The sequence below is a fragment of the Sorex araneus genome, chromosome X (genome assembly GCF_027595985.1).
Source record: "Sorex araneus isolate mSorAra2 chromosome X, mSorAra2.pri, whole genome shotgun sequence".
NCBI lineage: Eukaryota > Metazoa > Chordata > Mammalia > Eulipotyphla > Soricidae > Sorex > Sorex araneus.
Window position 1 is genome coordinate 99,498,858 of NC_073313.1, and position 18,171 is coordinate 99,517,028.

Sequence of the window (18,171 nt, forward strand, 5' to 3'; positions counted from 1 at the left end):
AGTAAGTTACCAATTAGATAGTTTTCATCCTCTGCTTCTTATTAAATCTTGGCTAGACATTGTGTATTTAACAGATACCTTCACTTTTCAGAGTACTCAAATTCTGAGTAAAGCTAGTATGTATCTTACTGAACAGTGCACAGGGAATAATGACATAAGGAATGATACGTATCATGAAGTGAACGTGCACCTTAAGTTAAGAATAAGAAGGCCAGAAAATCTATTCAAATAGATAAGATAAAACCTACATGAGAAGGTACCAGTTAAGTCTTGGGCTGAGGGCTGAGCTGCTATCCAACAGCATAAGGGGCAGCACAGATTGAGCAGAGTATGTCTCTTAAACACAGTACAAGGAACATACACATGTCTTCACAAATTCTGATTGCCTTCAGGAAACCAATCCATTAGTGTTTTAACATGTTGACCCGGGGTTGTAATGTGTATCAATAAAGCAACAGACAAGTATAAGCCACCCTGAGAAACCCTAATAATGATGTTTTAATATCTGTACATCAGTGCTGAAAAAATTCCTTGTACTGTGAACATCACACAGGAAAAGCAAACCACTTCATGTCTTCCCGCTGTGCCACCTGTAGCATCAACTTCAATTGGGCCTGTACTTCAGCAAGTTTCTCTTCGTCCAAATTACCATTAAAATCCCGTTGTTCATAGCAATCCAAAGGAACAGGATAACTCACATACTTCAGTTCCGTCAAGGTTGTTATGTTTTGCACAAGGGTCATGAGTAAAGGCACAGTAATGCTATTGCAAGCAAAACTAAAAATACGGAGGTGAGAACACTGGCATAGTGCTGGGAGGATAGCAAAGAGACTAGAGTCAGTGATTTGGCAGTTGTTTATCTCCAGGTATTGCAGGGTTCCTGACACCCTCTCAAGCAGATTTATCAATGGTTCATGAAATCCCCAGATTAACTGGTTGTTACTTAGTTTCAGTAGCTTTACACTTGTGGCCTGAGTGCTCTGTGATAGGGCAATGATATCTCTGTTAGAAAGACCACAGAAAGTGAGAATCAGCATATTCAACTGAGGTTTCAGGACTCTGTAGAAAAAGAAAACAAAGATTATTCCAGAAAACTAAATAATGGACCAGAGCAGTGAACCCTGACTTATACCTACATAAGGCTCTATGATAAATTGTATATAATTTGCAACATAAATTTTTATGAAAAAGAGCTTTGAAATTTAGACTACAAAGTGGTATGATATTGGGGCATTTACTTTACACCATAAGACCTGGGCTCTTAATCTTTAAAATGTTTATGACATTGCTTCCCATACAGCCCTGTGCTCCCCAAGAACTCCTGCCAGGACCATCCCGGCTGTGACCATCTGTGAGCATCTGTGCCTGTAGACTGGACATTAACAAGGGACTGGCTGGGGGTGTGGCCTCCACTGAAGGGGTGTGGCCTAATCAAAAGTGGGTGTGGCCTTCTGTGGGGTTGGTGGCCGCAGTTATATTTTCCACTCCCAGCACTCTTGACTCCCATCCCAACCCTTATTATCTAATTTGGTGGAAAGCGTTCTGGCTACCTCAAACACAATATGACAATAATCTTCTGGCCAACTCCAATTCCACCAAAAAACAAGTATATTCAAGAAGTTGCATAAAGCCCAATAGGAAACAACATCTCACCCAATGATGCATTAGATGCCTATCATGAGTCACAGAAAATGACCAAGAGGAAAGACGTACTCTAAATGAGGAGAAGGTTGACCAAAGTCTATCTTATTCAGAACTCTTTCTGGCAATAAGAGGGAACAGTGCCAGTGAATTTAAAGTCTTTACCTCTATAGATCCACAACAACATGAAGAAACAGCACAAATACCCACTACGAGTAGAGGAGGAAGAAAAGAGTCCCAAATCCTCAACATGGGGTACCCACAAATATTATCTCTCTGAAGAAGAATTCCGAGATGAAATGCTGAGGATGTTCAAGGAACTCAAAGAATCAATGGAACAGTCATACAGAAAATTAAAGGAAGAAGTGAAAGAAATGGGGGAATGGATAGCTGAGAAAATACAGGAGGAAATTAGAGCAGAAATAAGAAAACTACAAAAAGAAATGTCACAAATGAAGGATTCAATAGATGAATTTAAAAACTCAATAGGTGCCCTCAACAGTAGAATGTCTACAGCCAAAGACAGAATCAGTGAACTTGAAGACGAGCAGCAGAAATGGTACAGGCAAAAACAAACAATGGGAAGAGACCTCAAAATAGATCTGAGACGAATCAGAGACCTAGGAGATGACTCCAACAGGAACAACATTAGAATCATTGGAGTACCGGAAGGACAGGGAGCCAAACCCAATGAAAAAACCACAGTTAAAGAAATCATTGCTGAAAACTTCCCAGAGTTAGAGAATGCAAACATCCAGATCCAAGAAGTCAGAAGGCTGCCAGCTAAAAAAATCCTAATAAAAAGACTCGAAGGCATATCATAGTCAGAATGATGGATGCCACAGATAGAGACACAATACTGAAAGCAGCAAGGTCAAAGAAAGAAATCACATACAAAGGAGCACCCCTAAGAATTTGAGCAGACCTATCAGAGGGAACCTTTCAAGCCCGAAGACAATGGTGGAATATAGTGAAAAAACTCAATGAAATGAAAGCCTCAGCAAGAATACTTTATCCAGCCAAACTCTCACTCAAACTCAAAGAAACGATACATCATTTTATAGATAAACACAGCTCAGAAGCTTCATAGACTCAAAACCAAACTTGAAAGAAGGACTAAAAGGACTCCTGTAACACAAGAAAGAAAACACCCATAAGAGCAACAAACCCTTAAGTAAAGTGAAATTTACCAGTTACACATGTGGAGTGGGGGGCTGGGGAGGTGAAGGGGAGGTGTACTGTGATTCTTGGTGGTGGAATATGTGCACTTGTAAAGGGATGGGTGTTCGAGCATTGTATAACTGAGACTTAAACCTGAAAGCTTTGTAACTTTCCACATGGTGATTCGATAAATTTTAATAAATTAAAAAATTATACTAGATTTCCTACAAAAGAAAAGTATTCATAATGATATCTTATTTTGTAACCAGACTGAGAGTCAAAAGCCAGCATATTTTGGAAGAGTCAAAGAAAGAGAGCTTCACCTAAAATTTTCTATATAACCCAATTATGAACAGAACATAAGTGTATAATAAACAAAATTCTTTAGCAAAAAAAAGAGCAACAAACCCTTATAGAAAGATGGCAGAAAAACCCCATCTCTCTCAGTGTCAATGGTCTAAATGCACTTATCAAGAGACACAGAGTGGCAAAATGGATCCAGAAACTGAAACCAACATTCTGCTGCTTACAAGAAACACATGTGAACAATCAGAACAAACACAGACTCAAAGTTAAAGAATGGAAGACAGTCTTGCAAGCAAACAACTCCCTCAAAAACGTGGGGTGGCAATACTAGTACCCAACAACATAGATTTCAGGTTGAAAAAGATCAGAAAGGACAGAGACGGCCATTGTCTATTTATCAAGTGTTATGTACAACAGTAAGAAATCACACTCTTAAATGTATATGCACCTAATGAGGGAACAGCTAAGTACTTAAAACAACTGCTAGCAGATTTTTAAGGAGGATATCACGAGCAATACAATAGTAGTCAGAGATTTTAACACTGCCTTGTCACCTCTGGATAGATGAACAAGAACAAAACTCAGCGAGGAAACACTGGCTCTGAAGGAAGAAATAGAAGAGAGAGGGCTAACAGACCTATATAGGGACTTACACCCCCAAAAGAAAGAATACACATTCTTTTCTGGTGCACACGAAACATTTTCTAAAATAGACCACATGCTGCGTCACAAAATATACCTCAATAGAATTAAGAAGACAGAAATTGTAACAACTATTTTTTCAGACTATGATGCATTGAAGATAGAAGCTAATCACATACAAACCAGGAGAACCAAATCAAACAACTGGAAAGTAAACAACTCGATGTTGAACAATGAGTGGGTCAGGAAGGAAGTCAAGAACGAAATCAAAACGTAACTGGAAAGAAATGAGAATGAAGGCACAAGCTACCAAAACCTATGGGACACAGCTAAAGCTGTGTTAAGAGGAAAATTTATAGCTTTGCAGGCATTCCTCAGCAAGGAAGAAAAGGCCTACATAGATACCTTGACTTCAAAGCTAAAGACATTGAAAAAGATCAACAAAGGGAATCCCATCCAGGCAAAAGGAAAGAAGTAATAAAACTTAGATCAGAATTAATGACATGGAAACAAAAAAAAAAACAATCCGAAAGGTCAATGAAACCAAGATCTGGTTCTTTGAGAAAATAAACAAGACAGATATACCACTAGCAAGAGTCAAAACGAAAGAGAAAGAGAACCCTAAAGACAAATCAGAAATGATAAAGGGGTCATCACAACAGAAACAAGTGAAATTCAAAAGATCATCAGAAGTCTCTACTTTGAGAGTCTGTATGCCACTAAACAAGAGGACCTAGAAGAAATGGATAAATTCCTGGATTCCTATAACCTCCCAAGACTGAACCAAGAAGACTTGGAATACCTGAATAGACCCATTAATATCAAGTAAATTGAAGCTGTAATCAAAAGTCTTCCCAAAAACAAAAGCCCAGGACCAGATGGATTGACTAGTGAATTCTTCCAAATATTTAAGGAGGACCTATTACCAGTTCTCCTCAAGCTTTTGCAGGAAATTGAAGAAACAGGAATTCTCCCAAACAGTTTCTATGAAGCACATATCTTCCTAATGCTAAAAGCAAACAAAGACACCACGAACAACGAAAACTACAGTCCAGTATCCCTGATGAACACAGATGCAAAGATCCTCAACAAAGATTAGCAAATAGAATCCAACAACTCATCAAAAAGATCATACCCCAGGACCAAGTGGGATTCATCCCTGGGATGCAAGCATGGTTTAACATTGGAAATCAATCAACATAATCCACCATATCAACAAAAACAGATAAAAATCATATGATCATTTCAATAGATGCAGAGAAAGCATTTGACAAGATCCAACACCTATTTATGGTGAAAACTCTCACCAAAATGGGTTAAGAAGGAACTTTCCTCAAGATAGTCAAAGCCATCTACCACAAACCTACGGCAAGCATCATTCTCAATGGAGAAAAACTTAGGGCCTTCCCTCTAAGATCAGGAGCAAGACAAGGAGGTCCACTCTCACCACTTCTATTTAATATAATACTGGAAGTACTTGCAATAGCAATTAGGCAAAAATAGACATTAAGTGCATGCGGATAGGAAGGGAAGAAATCAAGATCTCACTACTCGCAGATGATATATTATACCTAAAGAAACATAAAACCTCTACCAAGAAAGTCCTAGAAAGAACAGACTTGTACAGAAAATTTGCAGGTTATAAAATCAATACCCAAAATTTCATGGCATTCCTATATGCAAGTAACGAGACAGAGGAAAGTGACATAATAAAAAATTAAAAAAAAAGAAATTCTGGGACCATTTGCACCTTGAAACATAGTATAGTCCAGAAAGATAGTACAGTAGGTAAGAAGTTTACCTTGTATGGAGCTAAGCAGGTTTTCATTTCAGGTACCCTATGTAGTTCCTGATTTCTGCCAGGAACGATCCCTGACATAGAGCTAAGGGAAAACCCTGATGCTGCAATATGGTCCCAAACCCTTGCCTTTCCCCCAAGCAAGGTATAGACTATTTCCTTCCAAGTAGTCCTTTGAAAAAAAAACAATCCCATTCACAATAGTGCCCCAGAAAATCAAGTACCTGGGAATCAGCCTAACTAAGGAGGTGAAGGATCTCTACAAAGAAAACTACAAAACACTAATCAATGGAATAAAAGAGGACACGAGGAAATGGGAACATATTCCCTGCTCGTGGATAGGAAGCATTAACATTGTCAAAATGGCAATACTCCCCAAAGCGCTGTACAGATTCAATGCGATCCCTATAAGGATACTCATGAAAAACTTCAAAGAAATGGAGCAAACACTCCTGAAATTCATATGGAACAATAAATGCCCACGAATAGCTAAAGCAATTCTTGGGAAAAAGATGATGGTAGGCATCATCCTTCCAAACCTCAAACTCTACTATAAAATGGTAATAATCAAAACAGCATGGTACTAGAATAAAGGCAGAGCTGCAGACCAATGGAACAGGGTGGAATATCCCTACACACAACCCCAATTGTATGAACATCTAATCTTTGATAAGGGAACAAGAAATGTGAAATGGAGCAAAGAAAGCCTCTTTAACAAATGGTGCTGGCATAACTGGACAACCACTTGCAAAAAAATGGGTTTAGATCTCGACTTATCACCATGCACAATAATCAGATCAAAATTGATTAAAGATCTAAACATCAGACCAGAATCCATAAGGTACACTTAAGACAAGGTTGGCAAAACCCTTAACAACATTGAAGGTAACGGTATATTCAAAGATGATATGCCACTGACTAACCAAGTGGAAACAGAGATAAACAAATGGGACTATATTAAACTAAGAAGCTTCTGCACCACAAAATATACAGTGACCAAAGTACAAAGACAATCTATGGAATGGGAAAGAATATTCACCTAATACCCATCCGATAAAGGGTTGATATATAGGACATACAAGGCACTGGTTGGAATCTACAAGAAGAAAACATCCAACCCCATCAAATAATGGGGCAATGAAATGAACAGAAATTTCCTCAAGGAATAAATATGAATGGCCAAAATGCACATGTAAAAATGCTCTTCATCACTAATCATCAGAGAGATGCAGATCAAAACAACCATGAGATACCACCTCACACCACAGATACTGGCACACATCCAAAAGAACAAAAGAAACACTGTTGGTATGAATGTGAAGAGAAAGGGACTCTCTTCCACTGCTGGTGGGAATGCTGACTGGTTCAGCCCTTTTGGAAAACAGTATAGCCACTTCTCAAAAAAGTAGAAATTGAGCTCCCATTTGACCAACTATACCACTCTTGGGAATCTCTCCTGGAAAGGCAAAAAAAGTATAGTCGAAATGACATCTGCACTTGATGTTCATTGCAGCATTGTTTACAAAAGCTAGAATCTGAAAAAACCCAAGTGCCCGAGAACAAATGACTAATTAAAGAAAGTTTGGTACATCGACACAATGGAATACTATGCTGCTGTTAGAAAAGATGAAGTCATGAACTTTGCATATATGTGGATCAACATGGAAAGTATCATGCTAAGTGAAATGAGTCAGAAAGAGAGAGACAGACATAGAAAGATTACACTCATCTGTGGAATATAAAATAACAGAATAGGAGACTAACACCCAAGAATAGTAGAGATAAGTACCAGGAGGTTGGCTCCATGGCTTGGAAGCTAGCCTCACGCTGGAGGAAAGGGCAGCTCAGATAGAGAAGGGAATACCTGGTTAAGTGTGGCTTGAAGACCCGCACGGGATATGCGCACTGAAAATAAAATAGAGACCAAAAACGATGGCCACTCAGTGCCTCTATTACAAACCACAACACCCAAAATGAGAGAGAGAACAAAAGGGAATGCCCTGCACAGAGATTGGTTCGGGTGGGGGGATGGGGTGGAGGGTGGGAGGAACAAGGATGGAGGGGATTGGGCACTGGTGTACGGATGTAAACAAAATGCAAACATGAAAGTTCATAAGTCTGTAACTGTATCTCATGGTGATTCACTAATAAAAATAAAAAATAAGAAAATTAAAATATATATGACATCAATATTTACAGAAATATGGGTAAGATGGAAAGACAAAATCACTGGATACACAGTTTAATCAGTAGTGGCCTTTACTCATATATTTAGTAAAGATGGATCTGAAAAAAGCATCAAGTGAAGATAATCTCTAATTAGGTCTCAGGTCACAAAGTCTCAATTCAGGGTGTAAGAGCTAAGGAAACTATATGCGCAAAAAATTCTGGCAGTATTAACTCTTGTGGCCAGTTGATGGAGACATGCATCTGAGCTACAGCACGATATATTTATTCATCTGAATACCACTGTTGTCTAAGTGGATGTAAATGCTCATAGAACAAAGAAACTTTTCCGTCAACATATCTGCAGACTTAGATGTATTAGTCTGTAGAAATTAGTGTCTGCAAATCGATGATTGGCTCACTGAAAAAAGAGCAAATATCACTTCCCATTCAAAGCTTGTTATTTTCCCCACAACATGATGACTCTCTGTGGTTAGACAAGTTTTGATTTTCCACAAATACTCAAGTTGAGATAAAAATACAATACAATCTCGTGAATATTTAAGCATGGATTCATTCCTGCTCCCCACCTCACCTGAGTAGTTTGTGCAGTTGGTTGGTGAGGCAGAAGAAAGACAAGCTCAGCTCCTCAAGGTTGTAAAGCTTCCCAAGACAGGTGAGAAAAATTTTGAAGTTTTTCCCCTTACATGATCTGAATTTGATATCAGACAGGATGAGATTTTGCAGGTGATTCGACTGAGACAAAAGGGTGGTGACATCCCTCAGATGAGCCCTCTCCAACTTGAGGCTATCAGTGCACACCATATTCACAATCTGCAGGCTACTTTTGTGCACAGAGAGGTTATCTATTTGCAAATTTCTGCAGCAGAGGTGCAATAACCCGAAGTTCTGTTCAATCTTAGTCTTCAGGAAAGAAATAAATTGCTTTGTTCTCAAGACACTATTGAAGGAAAGGTCTACTAATAATTCCACGGGTTCCCAGGCTGATTGAGACCTAGAGTCTGTTGTAACCTTTCCACGGAACCTGGCATTAAGCCCTGCTTCTTCTACATTAAGAATGGAGTGCTGAGAATATATACAAGACAGAAAACATACAGGATACTTGGCCCTGTAAGAGCATGTTATTCTGTATTCTGGGTCTTGCCTTAAATCAAGAATTCTTAGTTTGGGGCCCCTGTAAAGAAAAAGGAGACAGAACATGTGAGAGTCTGCATGTTTTCTTACAATCCAGCAAGACCAATGATGCAAAGTATGAGCAGAATATTTTGTGTCAGGTTTTGACTCCATATGTCATTCACATATAAAATCTTTAAAAAATTTAAGCATCCTTCACTCTTTTCCCCATACTTTCTCTGCCTATGATTCTCCCCAGTCTTGATGCCCATGTCACCTCTTCATGCAATCGAATAAGAGAGTAAATCCAGCCATAGTATCCTCAAACAGTTCTAATCTATAATTGGTGCTAATAAGACTTAGAAGTGTTGGAAATCAACCCTAAGTGTTTAGGCTTCACCAGTGAATTGCCTATTTCCTCCTTCCAGAGACTCTTACCATGCCCCTGCTAACATCCCTAATTTGGTTAAAGTCTATCTTCAATCTTTCCTTTGCATTGGATATTAATCCTAAGTGATTTAGGCTTCATCAGTGAATTTCCCCTTCTTCCTCCCAGTGAAGCTTAACAAGCTTTTGCTAGCATGCCTAATTTTAAAAAAAGTTTACCTTTAACCTCTCCTTTCTATTTTACCTCTCATTGTAACAGTTCCCCAAGTCTGTCTTAATTACTTATAAGTCAAAACTTTCTGATAATTCTGAACTTTGCATTTGTACTGCTTTGTATTTGAAGTGCTGTATGTATATTTGTACCTGCTTTTCTATTTCCCCTATAGACTTTTTATAGACTTTTTATTTTACTATAGATCAATGTTCTTTGGTTAAACACAGGAAGACCATTAATGCCATGCTCCTGATATTTGGGAGTTGATTGACGCTGAAATAGATTTACTCCTGGGCATAATTACTTGGTCATAATTACTTGACTCAGGCTTCAGCTGCTGTAGTTTCTAACACCCCAAAAGGGAGATACCGCCCTGAGACTGGGACGGACCCAGGGCGAGTGGCAAAGCTACCTGGCATCGAAATGGGACATTCTAGAAAGCATAAATGCATGGTCTTGATGCAAACTCTCAACTTAAGAGATAGGACCTAACGCCCTCGGCCCAGATAAATCTGGAGCCGCTGAGCGCGAATCAGACCCTCTGCGCCTAAAGACTTTGATTCCAGAGATGTAACACATTCGGGCATCCAGCGCAGCATCCGATAGCAATGCACTGGGACTGCGAACTGGGCTACAACTCTGTGCTGCCGGGGGTGGATTTTTTTCCTCCCCACCCTGTCTTCCTGCACGGAAAGTGGCGGCCTGGCGGCACCCACGTGGCAGGCACCATCTTCTGTGACTCCAAACCCAGAGGTATTCGATTTTTACTTTTGGGGCTCCCAGGAACTCATGGGAAGGGGGCATAACCGGCACACCCTCGGCCCAGATAAATCCGGAGCCACTGAGCGCGAATCGGACACTCTGCGCCTTAGGACTTTGAATTCAGAGACTTCTTACAGCAATGCACTGGGACTGTGAGCTGGGCTATGTAATTTCTGGCAGAATTTTCCCTGGACTTTATACAGAAATCCAAAGACTTAACATTTATAATTGCCAGCAATGTGAAACGGTTCCTTTTGAACTGGTCTGACTTGGGGGGGGAACTCCAAATAATAACAGTAAGTTTTTGTTGAAATTTTGAAGGTTTTTACTGTAGCAGCCACCTCTCTGGACTGTGAACTAAGCAAAAGCCCCACGCTGGCCTACGCGGCGTGGCGTACACCATACTATGAGGCGCGGGAAGGGGGATGAGGGGGAAAAAGAAAAAAAAAGGAAAAAGGAAAAAAAAAAGAGAGTTATGTACTTGTAGCAGTGGGGCTACATATCTCTTCATTTCCAGCAATGAAAAACTAATTATCAAATGTAGTAGGTCTGTCTCTCTTGGTTGGAAACTCCAACAACTATAGTGAGTTTTGTGTTGAATTATGGAATGTAATCAAGGTAAAGAAAAAATGAAGTGAAATTCATTAGTTATACAGTAGGGGGTAGGGGGTGGGGGCGGGGGGTATACTGGGGTTTCTGGTGGTGGAATATGGGCACTGGTGAAGGGATGGGTGTTTGAATATTGTATAACAGACATATAAACCTGAGAACTTTGTAACTTTCCACATGGTGATTTAATAAAAAGGTTTTTTTTTTTTAAAAAAAAAGAGATAGGACCTCCATGGGGAAGGGCAAGCTGAACTGGCCCGAGGACTTAGTTTGGGATTTATGGTAAAAGCCTTGCTTGCTCTCAGAGCCCAGAGAACTAAGTGTTAAAAGTCTTGTTTGCTCTCAAAACACAGAGAACTAAGTATTGGGATCTTTGTTTCTTACTGTGTTTTTCCAAACAACTGCAAATATTGATAACTTATACAACTAGAGGGAAAGACAAAAGCAATGTAGATGTCCCTGGGAGACAGAATGTCTATGTGAGTTAATCACCCCAAGAGATTTCCTCCACCAAATGTTTATCTATGTAAATAATCAGTCACACCTATGTCCTTACCTCAATCCCCCTTCAGATGTTCTATAAGTATGCTAACAGCTCTGCATTAAATGGGCCATTTTCACCATTAGCCTGTGGTCCCACCCACCCCCAGTCTTCCTGTCTCTCTGTCTCTCTGTTGGGGAGGCCTGGGAGGTGGGGGGGCAGCTCTGGGCCACTGAACGCACACGTGTAGCAGCAGCAGCCTCCCACGTTTTACTTTATGAACTCTCATTGAAATATTTAAGGTGACTTAATTTTGTTGGATCAGTAGTCTCTCAGATATTCTAAATATGCGCCACTGTTTACTTTGGAGAGACTCTTGGTATTTCCCTGGTCCAGATTCCAGCATACTCCCCTGCTGTCTCACTGTACCTGTACTGAATTTGTCTTACCTTGAGGAAGAGGCTTGGGCAGGGAGGAGTTGCAGACCATCTACCATGGCTTCCATGATGTCATAGTTTGACTCTTGTGGATGCAGTGCCCCAATATGCAGACATCGAAATGGCCAAACTCTCACCATTGCCTTTAGCACCTCCTTCTGTCTTCCCAAGAAGGCAGCAGTAAACAATGGAACAAAGAGGTCTATGGGGAGTTCTCCCAAGGCCTGGATAGCTGCAGACTCATTACTCAGCAGACTCTTTATAGAAAGATCCAGCAGTGTGTCTACAGCCTTTATGTCCATCTTCGTTAACCTACTTCAGGGTGAGGTACATTTAAAAATCCTGAGAAGATATATAAAGACTCCTATTTCACTCCAAGAATAATTAGAAATTAGTCATCCACTTAAACAATATATACAAAACCAGATTGTCACCTCAGGACCTTTTAGAATGTATAGAATGCAGCAAGATGCACGTGACTAAATATATGTATACACATAAATATAAATATGGAAATAAGTATGTACATTGTATAAGATAAAATGTTATTTGAAATCAAATATAGGCAAAGACAATTGACAAGCTAGCTATCCTCTTCACAATATTTTTGCCCAAAGGACACAAACGAATTACAAGAAACTTAACATCTACACAAAAATATCACCCTAATCATTATCTTAAAGTTCATAATGCCAAACCTTCAAACTTTAAAGTGATTGTGAGGATAAAGAGTAAAATCATTAATCCAAGCACAAAAATCTGCCACAACCTCATCACTATGGCTTTGTGCTGAGCAAAGACAAATAAAGGAAAGATGCAAAACATGGAGAGAAAGAAGACAAGTGAAGGTGAATATTTGACATTAAACTACTGCCAGAATGACTAAACATAGATTTAGTTTAAAAGCAACAAAAAGCCATGTAAAATGAGCACAAGGATTTCAGGGAAGGAACTAAAAAACAGGAATATTTGAGAACCAGGATTGATGTAAATGTCTAATATTTAAAACACATAAATTCCGGAGGACATGAAGGCAAAAAAGAGATAAGAACCCTGTGACACCTATATAATGATCGGGAACCAAAAAGGAAAGTGGAAAATTAATCTTGTATGGAATCCATTCAAGAATCACAACATCGGAATTCTTACAACTTCTCACCCCATCAACAAAATTAAGAAAAAGCTTAAGGACCCCAATTTTAATATACTGATAAGAAATAACACCATTAAACTAGGGTTTGCTTGAAAGACTTCCATGTCATAGAAATAAATAACAGGGATTCCACACAGAAAAATAATGGGAAACTGATGATTAAATAAAATTTCACCTGTGTTAAACTTTGGTTATCTTCAGAAGGAGAATGGGAAAAGGGCACAGAAAGAAATGAGGAATCAGAAAAATAAAAGCAATGGGGGAAAGAGTGACATTTGTTAGTGTTAACTTTTTTAAGTTGGAGGGTACTTAGCTCTGAATCTAAATCTAGAGATATTTCATAAGTCTGAATACAGAGATATTTCACATATCCAAAATTTATTTTAATTATTTCTTTTTTCAATTGATTATAGTTATGGCAATGTGTTTATAATGGTGTTGACATTATGGTTACCGCGCCACCACCAAAGGCCCCAGAACAACTAATTTTAACAAAGAATTAAACTCAACCAAAATGAGAAGATCACAAACTTGACTACAATCATCAACAATATAATCAATCTGAATTACAAATGAATACTGTAACCACACTGAAGCAGTGAAAAGATAAGAACAATGTGAACATTTCAGGGTTGTACAAAAAACAATTAGAAACATGAAGGAGGGAGTGTACAAAAAAGATTAAAGTCATATGGGAAAGACCCTGAAAAAACAAAAGGAGCCTTCAGTGACTAAAGCTAGAACAAGTCAACAAACAAAACGGTCACATCACTAGATTCTAATTTATAGAATGACATAATTGTTTATGAGCTGATGTGTTATCATTATTTTAATAAATAAAGAAGTGACTTTCCAATGCCCAAAAGGAGAGAGAGAGAGAAAGAGAGAGACAGAGACAGAGAGAAGAAAGGAGGCAGGCTGGAGGGTGGGGATGGGGATGATGGGAAGGAACCTGAGGACACTGGTGCTGGGAAATGTACACTGGTGGAGGGATGGGTGTTGGAATAATATGTGCCTGAAACCTAATCATGAACAACTTTTTAAGAGTCTCACAGTGATTCAATTTTTAAAAATTTTTAAAAAATAGAGAAGTGACTTTTATAAAAAATTTAAAATAACTTGGAAATGTATAGAAAAGTAGGTAAGAAGAGTCAGTTCTTCAGGAGAATTCCAATGAATAAGTATTATATCTGTGAGGAAAATACAAAGTTATCATTAGACAATAATTATTGTATGTCTTGACATGTGAAGAAAATCAGGAGACCGCAAATGTTCTAAAAACAAATCTCGTCCTTTTTATGTTCCTATGAGTATGATGCACTAGCCAAAAACCCTTCTGGTTACAGGAATGAAATACAATGTGTGCTTAAACCAGAAAAGTAGGGTTTAGTTTTTTTAAAGATCTCTATACGTTACTTTTATATTTTCCTGTCCATCTTGATTTTTTATTGAATCACCCTGATCACTTTGATCAGTTACAAAGCTGTCCATGATTGGGTTTCAGTCAAACAATGTTCCAACACCTGTCCCTTAACCAGTGTACATTTCCCACCACAAATGTCCCCAGTTTCCCTTATGCCTCCAAGATACAGTTTTGGATCAATACCCATAATTATTCAAACAAGTCAATTACTTGTGGCTATAGTATCACTTCATCTTCCTTTTATTCTAAAGGCTGCCACCTCAGAACCAGATCCTGCTTGGTCAACTTCCTCCAAAGTGCAGTACTGAGAGGCCTACCTGAGATGACTATCCCTGACTATGAGTAAATGTTACTAGTAAACTGCTTTGGAACTCTTTTGTCCAGAATTGAAGGTCAGATGTGCATCCACCTCCAGATAACTAGGGAGGAAATTCCTCCTTAGTACTGAGATGAAATGTTTGTGTGTCTGAGTATGGAGGGGTGGTGGGGGAATGAAACAGTGATTATTGCCAAAAAGGTCTAACTTTAATCATAAGAACAGCGTCAGATAAATCTAAGCTGATATTTTTTATGGAATAAAATTTTTTAAATACTTGACCAGAATCTACAAAGGTGACAATCAGAGTTCTGAACACGCTGAAAGGTGGACGAACTTTCAGTATCTAGAAGAAATGTGGGTCAAATGCATTGCAGTATCCTGAATAGGATACTGAAATAGACAAAATAATATAGTTTAGCAGCTGTTGAAAATTCAAATATATAATATTGCATTTAAAAATTATAATAATGAATTCAAATTGCCTTAGATATACCATTATAATAAATTAGACTATAACATCTTTGAGATGTAGATGAATATATGTTTGCTCTTCATATCACAAAAGCATTTAAGTACAAAATAAAATAAAATAAAATTTGCATCTATGTATTTAATGAAATTCAACATTTACCAATTAAATCATGGAATATCAAACTGATTTCAATAAAAATGCAAAGTTGGACTAGATAATCATTAAAGCACAGTTGTTTTGGTGTTTCAAAAGTAGCATAAAAAGATGAAGAATACTATTGAAGCAATTATCACTTGAAGATAAGAGGATGCAGTGAGAGTTAAGTAGAAGTGGTTCTTGAGTAACTGAGCACAATTGCCTTTCTTTTTTTCCCTCACTGGCACGTATTCCAACATTTTTGGGGTTTTTTTTTGCTTTTTGGATCACACCTGGTGATGCACAGGGGTTACTCCTGGCTCTGCACTCAGGAATTACTCCTGGCGGTGCTCAGAGGACCATATGGGATGCTGGGAATCGAACCCGTGTCGGCCGCGTGCAAGGCAAACACCCTACCCGCTGTGCTATTGCCTCCAGCCCCCACATTTTTGGTTTTCATTTTCATTTTAAATGACTATTTATAATCTTTCTAGTTTATTACTTTAGTAGTTTAACATTATGTTTAAGTAAGAACTTGGGCATTTATATTTTAAAGTAAGTTGAGTAAAATAACATTTTATTTTAAGCACCTTGGTATAAAATTTTTAGAAATTGACAATGCTGATTGTCTTTCTTAATTCCTAAACCAAACCTGAGTAATTTATGCTAATACAGGTGTGATATATAAAAAGATACTGCTATAGCTTACCTAATTGAAAGAAAAGTTGGGGAAGATGTGGCAATCCATCCAAAGCGTCAGCAAAAGAGGTGTCTCTGTTTCTCTGAGTATCTGTACAAAAACACAAGCTTGGTACCCACCCAGAAATTTAATGGTTCCTGCTCAAGTTAGAACTGACCGGAAGAGCACTGTGATTGGAGCAGCTTGTGTCTTGTGTAATCATTCGACCAACCAGCTTTGTACTGGGTGACAGGGCAACCCCTGCAACTACCCCAGAAACAGCAGTACTAGAAGTTTCTTCAATTTCCAAGGATGGAAAGAATTATACAATGTTTCTTTCTGCAGACCAGGCACAGCCCCATCAGGGTTTCTAACAGGCACTGTCTCAAAACTAATGTCCAAATTTACTGAACATTATCAGGAGGTATTAATAATGAGTAGTCACTTGGTTTAAAAAATGTTTCAGACATTAGAGTCTCCAGGACTCTTATATAATGAACAAAAAGTCAAGTCCCATAAAAGATAGGGTGAAAATCAACTACATTGTAGTCGAAGGCCATGTGGGGGAAGGGAGTTGCGGGCTGAATGAGGGCTAGAGACTGAGCACAGCGGTCACTCAACACCTTTATTGCAAACCACAACAGCTAATTAGAGAGAGAAAACAGAAGGGAATGCCTTGCCACAGTGGCAGGGTGGGGTGGGGGGGAGATGGGATTGGGGAGGGTGGGAGGGACACTGGGTTTACGGGTGGTGGAGAATGGGCACTGGTGAAGGGATGGGTTCCAAACTTTGTATGAGGGAAGTATAAGCACAAAAGTGTATAAATCTGTAACTGTACCCTCACGGTGATTCTCTAATTAAAAATAAATAAATTTTTTTTTTTTTATAATTTATTTATTTTTAATTAGAGAATCACCGTGAGGGTACAGTTACAGATTTATACACTTCTGTGCTCACACTTCCCTCATACAAAGTTTGGGAACCCATCCCTTCACCAGTGCCCATTCTCCACCACCCGTAAACCCAGTGTCCCTCCCACCCTCCCCAATCCCATCTCCCCCCCACCCCACCCTGCCACTGTGGCAAGGCATTCCCTTCTGCTTTCTCTCTCTAATTAGCTGTTGTGGTTTGCAACAAAGGTGTTGAGTGGCCGCTGTGCTCAGTCTCTAGCCCTCATTCAGCCCGCGACTCCCTTCCCCCACATGGCCTTCGACTGCAATGTAGTTGGTGATCGCTTCTCTGAGTTGACCTTTCCCTGGAACGTGAGGCCAGCCTCGAAGCCATGGAGTCAACCTCCTGGTACTTATTTCTACAGTTCTTGGGTGTTAGTCTCCCACTCTGTTATTCTATATACCATAGATGAGTGCAATCTTTCTATGTCTGTCTCTCTCTTTCTGACTCATTTCACTCAGCATGAAACTTTTCATGCCCATCCACTTAACTACAAAATTCTTGACCTCCTTTTTTCTAACAGCTGCATAGTATTCCATTGTATAGATGTACCAAAGTTTCCTCAACCAGTCATCCATTCTGGGGCATTCGGGTTTTTTCCAGATTCTGGCTATTGTAAACAGTGCTGCGATGAACATACATGTGCAGATGTTGTTTCGATTGTACTTTTTTGATTCTCTGGGATATATTCCCAGCAGTGGTATTGCTGGGTCAAATGGGAATTCAATATCTAATTTTTTGAGAGTCGTCCAAATTGTTTTCCAGAAGGGCTGAACCAGTCGGCATTCCCACCAGCAGTGAAGAAGGGTCCCTTTCTCCCCACATCCTCTCCAACAGCGGTTGCTTTTGTTCTTTTGGATGTGTGCTAGTCTCTGTGGTGTGAGGTGGTATCTCATGGTTGTTTTGATCTGCATCTCTCTGATGATTAGTGATGTAGAGCACTTTTTCATGTGCCTTTTGGCCATTCGTATTTCTTCCTTGGTAAAGTTTCTGTTCATTTCTTTGCCCCATTTTTTGATGGGGTTGGATGTTTTCTTCTTGTAGAGCTCAACCAGTGCTTTATATACCATTGATATCAACCCCTTATCTGATGGGTATTGTGTAAATATCCTTTCCCATTCTGTGGATAGTCTTTGTATTCTGGTCACTGTATCTCTTGCGGTGCAGAAGCTTTTTAGTTTAATGTAGTCCCATTTGTTGATCTCTGTTTTTACTAGATTGCTTAGTTCCGTGTCACCTTTGAAGATACCCTTATCTTCAATATCGTGGAGGGTTTCGCCGACCTTGTCTTCAATGTACCT

At 39.1% G+C, this 18,171-nt stretch overlaps 1 protein-coding gene across 1 annotated transcript; it reads right to left on the reverse strand.

Moving 5' to 3' along the window:
- Window positions 1-545: 545 nt before the first annotated feature.
- LOC129399760 (melanoma antigen preferentially expressed in tumors-like) lies at window positions 546-12,040 on the reverse strand. Its single transcript, XM_055121132.1, has 3 exons — window positions 11,751-12,040; window positions 8,310-8,909; window positions 546-1,059 (listed from the first exon to the last, which is right to left on the reverse strand). The coding sequence occupies exons 1-3, from the start codon at window positions 12,038-12,040 to the stop codon at window positions 546-548; spliced, it is 1,404 nt and encodes a 467-aa protein (XP_054977107.1).
- Window positions 12,041-18,171: the final 6,131 nt, after the last annotated feature.

Bases quoted from the DNA above. Each gene is read 5' to 3' on its own strand.
- LOC129399760 (XM_055121132.1), bottom strand. From the start codon at position 12,040: ATGGACATAAAGGCTGTAGACACACTGCTGGATCTTTCTATAAAGAGT. The intron at 8,910-11,750 runs GTAAGACAAATT...TTTTCTTTACAG, and splicing joins GCCCAAGCCTCTTCCTCAAG to GGGCCCCAAACTAAGAATTC. The intron at 1,060-8,309 runs GTGAGGTGGGGA...CTTTTTCTACAG, and splicing joins CAACTGCACAAACTACTCAG to AGTCCTGAAACCTCAGTTGA.